Source organism: Ailuropoda melanoleuca, chromosome 14 (assembly GCF_002007445.2).
Source record: "Ailuropoda melanoleuca isolate Jingjing chromosome 14, ASM200744v2, whole genome shotgun sequence".
In the NCBI taxonomy this organism is placed as follows: Eukaryota; Metazoa; Chordata; class Mammalia; order Carnivora; family Ursidae; genus Ailuropoda; species Ailuropoda melanoleuca.
In genome coordinates, this window is record NC_048231.1 from 43,291,977 (window position 1) to 43,297,041 (window position 5,065).

At 63.4% G+C, this 5,065-nt stretch overlaps 1 protein-coding gene across 1 annotated transcript in view; it reads right to left on the reverse strand.

The window, feature by feature from the left end:
* TBX1 (T-box transcription factor 1) overlaps positions 1–5,063 on the reverse strand; it is a gene marked incomplete at its 5' end in the record, with an annotated part of 6,233 nt that extends 1,170 nt beyond the window's left edge. The window contains 6 exons of the mRNA XM_034642182.1: positions 38–278; positions 361–428; positions 1,047–1,202; positions 1,805–1,976; positions 2,848–2,949; positions 4,882–5,063. Coding sequence (XP_034498073.1) covers positions 38–278; positions 361–428; positions 1,047–1,202; positions 1,805–1,976; positions 2,848–2,949; positions 4,882–5,063 — 921 coding nt within the window. The remainder of the gene's footprint in view (positions 1–37; positions 279–360; positions 429–1,046; positions 1,203–1,804; positions 1,977–2,847; positions 2,950–4,881) is intronic.
* Between the last annotated feature and the right edge of the window lie 2 nt (positions 5,064–5,065).

Below are 5,065 nucleotides of genomic sequence, written 5' to 3' on the forward strand. Positions count from 1 at the left end.
GGGGCGCAGCCGTCGGGCCGGGCGGGCGAGTGCGCGCTTGCCCGCCGCCACTGCCGTTGTGCAACCGGCGCGAAGGCCGTGGGCGTCCCTGGGGCGCGGGCGAGGCCAGGCTCGGCCATCTGCCCGGGGCGGAGCGCGCGCAGGGCCACGGCCCGGATCCCACGACCCCGGCCCTACCTTTCTCTGCGCCGTTGGGCTGCGTGGGGGAGGCCACGGGGTTCCGCGAGCGCGCGAAAGCGCTCATAAGCGGCAGCGCGCCGGGCCGGTGGTTCCGGGGCCTGCGGGAGGGAGGAGGGCAGGGGTCAGGGGGCGCCCCCGCCAGGCTCCAGAGCGGTCGCTGTCTCCTCAGAGGTCACTCACCAGTCCTCCGGATCGCAATCTCGGAAGCCTTTGGCGAATGGGTTGCTGGCGATCTTGAGCTGCGTGATCTGCGGGGCGGGGGGAGGGGCATTGAGCAAGTGGCTGGAGCCCCTGCGCTGGGGGTGGGAGCACCGGGAGAGGGTAGTTTGGAGGAGCTCCCCTGATAAGGGCCCTTTTACACTTCCGGGACAAGAACCTTCCCACAGTTAACTCTCTCCCTCACTGAGGTTATCCCTCTCTCCTGTCGAAGGGGATAGCTGCTTTCTGGCTAATAAACCCCTTTGTGGCCCCAAGTGATTGGGATGGAGACCCTGTGTCCCTGCCTGAGATGGGAATATGGTCACCTCCACTGCCCGCCCCGCAGTGTATGTGTGTGTGTGTGGGGGGGTGCCCTAGGAATTTGGGTAAACCGTGGATCAGGCCCCTGATGGGGAGTTTCCGGAATGGTTTGGAAAACAAACTTTCAGGCGAAACTGACAGTTGCTGCTAGAGAGGTCAACCTGATAGGAGGCTGGGCTAGCCTGCAGCAGAGGGGAGGAAGCTTCTTGAGGCCCTTGGGAGTGGGACTCCACCGGTGTTGGGTTCCACCAGAACCTATAACCTTTGGGTCCAACCCTCTGTCCGCCAGGCAGCAACTGGAAATTGCAAGCCAAAAGTATTGAATTCGCCCATCCCCAGGGCCTCACCCGGTGGTTCTGGTAGGCAGTGACCGCGGTGAAGCGAGTCTCCTCAAACACAAAGGTTTTAAAGTTCTCCTCAGCGTATTTCTCACTATCTTTGCGTGGGTCCACATAGACGACGTGGAAGCGGGGCTGGTATCTGTGCATGGAGTTGAGAATAATCTGGAAGACAAGGTAGCAAGTTTGGAACTAGGAAATGGGCGAAGGTCCAGATAGGCAGTGAACTCCCCAGAGAACTTGGACGAAACTCTGAACCCCTGAAGTGAGGTCTGGCCATGGGGCTCAAGCGGAGACTGCAACCAACGGGGGACCACCAGGAAAGACACTCGAAATGGCAAAAGGTCAGGGTCTCAATCCATTTCCCGTAGGTCCCCGAGAACTCCTTTGGGCCTACAGTGGGTGGGTGGTAGGCCAGAGCTGCAGCCAGCAGGAAAGCGGCATCGCCCGCCTGGATTTATTCTACAAAGCCTCCTACCGCTACCCCCACGCATGGCCCCATCCTTTCCAGTTACAAAACCTCCAGCAGAAGATCAGGAGTGGAGTGCAGGAAGCGAGGTGACACCCTCTCCCAGGCCTGAGGGCCACCAGGCCCTGGGAGCCTCTGACCCAGAGGGACCTACTCTCCCCAGCCTCCTCTCCTGTCCCTTATTCACACCCCCGAACCCCGAGCCCCGAGCTCTGCTTCCGGCTCTGGGCCACAAGGACTCTGGAGGGCCCACACCGGGGAGAGTGGCGTTGCCTGGGGAGGTGCGGGGATCGCTCACATGGCCGTTGTCATCCAGCAGGTTGTTGGTCAGCTTGAGCTTGTCGAAGGATACGATCTGCTTCATCCACTGTGCACCTTTGGCAGGCGAGTCCGGGTGGTAGTGCACTCGGCCTGGAGTGGCGGGGTCCGCCTTCCCGGCCACCAGCCAGGAGGAGCTGTGGAAGGCGTACCTGGGGCAGCACCGGAACAGGGGTCATTCCATGTGGGGTGAACCGAGAGGGCCTTGCTGAGTGAACCCCAAAAGTGCCTCTGATGCGTTTCTCCATCATTGGGGTGAAATTGAGCCTTCGGCTGCCACACAGACTGGGAGCATTTCTGAGGGGGATTGTGAAGAACACAGAAAACTCCCTCCCATCTCAATATACAAGACGGCAGGAAGCCCAGCACCGAGGGAGGAGGCTGGGCTCCCAGCGCCACAGTTCCACATTTCGCCGCACACGGGTCTGCCTGCCCCGGGCCTCCCCGCCACCGGTCTCCCAGTCGGCCGCGTGCGGGCCCGGAGTTGGCTGCGCCAGCGGTCTCGGGTGCAGGGCGGACCACGTTCTCTTTATTAATTGCTGTTAATTGTCCGGGCAGCTGAGGCCCGCCCTGCATAATCTCTCCCGGCCACCCCACCTTTCCTGCTCGGCTCCAGGGCCCAGCGTTCCGGGGAATGGGGGAAGGGGACAAGGTGCCCACGCTCACCCCGTGGGAGAAGGAGACGAGAATAAAGGCAGCGGCTGCGTGCGAGGGGCCTGCCCACCTCAGGCCAAGCTGGCCCAGGGGCGTGGGAGCTGTCTCGGGCCTACTGCTGGTGGAGAGGCCCAGCCTGTGTGACCTCCTGAGAGGAGTTCCCCAAGAACCGCTGGGAGTGGGGTGTGTGGGTCTGGAGTCTGACAGGGACGGGGAGGGAGCAGGTCAGGGGAGTTGGTGGGGCAGCTGGGGCAGGTGCCGGGACTCCCGGTTGCTAACGTTCTCGCGGGCTGCCCTCCGAGGCATCACCAGGCAGGGACCAGCCGCTTCCCAGGGCACCCTCCCTCCCAGGTCCTGCTGGGCGCTCACCGGTAGCGCTTGTCGTCCACCGGAACGAAGTCCATGAGGAGCATGTAGTCCGCCATGGGGTCCATGCCAAAGAGCTTCACTTGAAACGTGGGGAACATGCGCCTGGGGGCGGCGAGGCCTCCGGTCACCTCGGGTAGGGGAAGGCAGGGCTGCCCCACCTTGACCAACCCCAGACGAGAAGCTTCCTGCTGGCTCCTGCATTCAGCCGCCTGCCCCCTCCACCTCCTCTCCTCTCCCTCAGCTACTCTAACCCAACCAGGCCCCTGCCCAGCCAAAGGCAAGTGGACTGGAGGGCAGCCCCCTGCCCCCGTCTCTGAAGCCCCGAAACGGCTCGCTGAGCACCAGAGCTGAGTCCCCGCGTCCCGGTGTAATCTGTGGCCTCTCCTGCCGCATCGGCCCGCACAGAACCAGCCTAGCATTCGCTAATTCTCGGCTGTCCAGGCCAGAGCTGGCCTCAGCTGGCAGCACCCCATCGGCAAGACTCCCCCGACGCAGTCCCAGAGATTCTCAGCCCTCCCCAGAACTCCTCCGGCTTGATCTAAGCGACGGATGTGAACTCCCGGCTCGAACAAAGTGAAACCGGGGCGCTCTGTGTGCTTCCCAGGAGTCCCAGTTGCCCTTTTGGCTGGGTCTGTGGCTGCTCCCCAACCCCTCCAGCAACGCTGAGGCCTCAGAGCCCACAGCCCCAACAGGCCCTGTCTCGGCCCAATGGTGGAGTCCCCCCACCTTCCTCAGGGTTACACGAAATTTCCCACTCCGCGCCTCAGCTACTCTGGCAGACCTTGGCTTGTGCCCCCATGGTCACCTAACTCTCCCTCCCTGGACTCTGACTCTATGACCCACGCAAGCTCTTGAAAGGACATTCTGCAGCTCCCGGATGGGCCACTGGCCGTGGGCCGGCTCTGTCCTGAGGGCACAGCAGTGCCAGCCACTGGGCCCTGGAGGACAGCATGAGGCTTGGCTCCCACCTGCCCTTCCTAGGTGTCCCCTCATAAGCAACTCCGCGCAGGCAGTGGGCAGAAAACAGATGCCATGGAGCTGAGCCTCCTTGTCAGGCCTGCCACCCCCACCTCTGCAGGCTGGTGGGTGCTACAGAATGCTGGCTTCTGGGATGAAGCCTGGCCACCACCGAGGCCCTTGCAGGGCTGGACTGGGCCCCTCAGGGGACAGTAAGGAGAGCCTGCAGAAGACCCACTGAGCTGAAGCAGAGCACAGGCCGCCGGATTCCCAGGGAGCACAGCCGCGGCAGGGAAACAGAAACCGCGAGAAGGCTCTGCAAACAGGCCCTGAGTTCCCCTTGGCTGTGTGGTGGAAGAGCTGGTGTCTCCGTGTGTACACTAGACACAGCCCGGCACCCGCCTTTGTCTGCCGGTCAAATCGGTTGCATCGCAAAACTTGTTCCCCTTCTCTCTGGGCCCTTAAAACAAATACAGGCCAATTGGAAGGTGGCTGGCCCCAGCAGCAGAGCCAGGCCCCACAATCACCCGAAATTTAGGCCCAAGGAAACTGGGTAGCAACTTCCACGGAAGAGACCATACTGTTTTTAAGGGTCTTAACTTTCTCCTAAAATTCTCCGGACAATTGTCCAGCTGCCCCTCTTTATCTAACCCGTATAGACTGAACTGGGGAACTAAAGACATAAATTTCCTTCGAGGTGGGATCCGTTGGAAGCCGGCTGGTTGGCGAGGCCGCTGGGGGCAGCTGCCTAACCCCTAGCCCGGTGTGCTCCGAGCCGGCTCTGGCTTCCGGCGGCGGGCGCCGTGGGGCTGCAGGAGGGGCGAGCCGGTCTGCCGGGCTTCTCTCCACCGGCCTTCTGAGGCTGCCCGCGCCGTCCCCTGGCCCCGCCCGGAGCGCCAGGCGCCTGTCGCTGGAGCCGGGACCGCGGAGAACGAAGAGCCAGCTCGCGCCTAGAGGGGGCCGCAGGTGGCGGGGCCGCGCCCCCACCCCGCTTCTCGGCCACACTCGCGTGGATCGCGCTGCCCGATACTGGGGCCACGTGGGGAGGGTCGCAGGCAGTGAGGGGGGCACCCTGACCTGCCGGCCTTGGTGACGATCATCTCGGTGCCCAGCTGATTGAACTCGTCCCACAGCGCCTTCATCTCCAGCTGCACACTCACGCTGGCCACCTTCGCGTTCTTCTTCACTGGCGCCTTGGCGGCGGCCGCGCAGCTGGCCCCGGGGCCCTCGGGCTCGGCGGCGGCGGTGGTGGCGGCCCCGG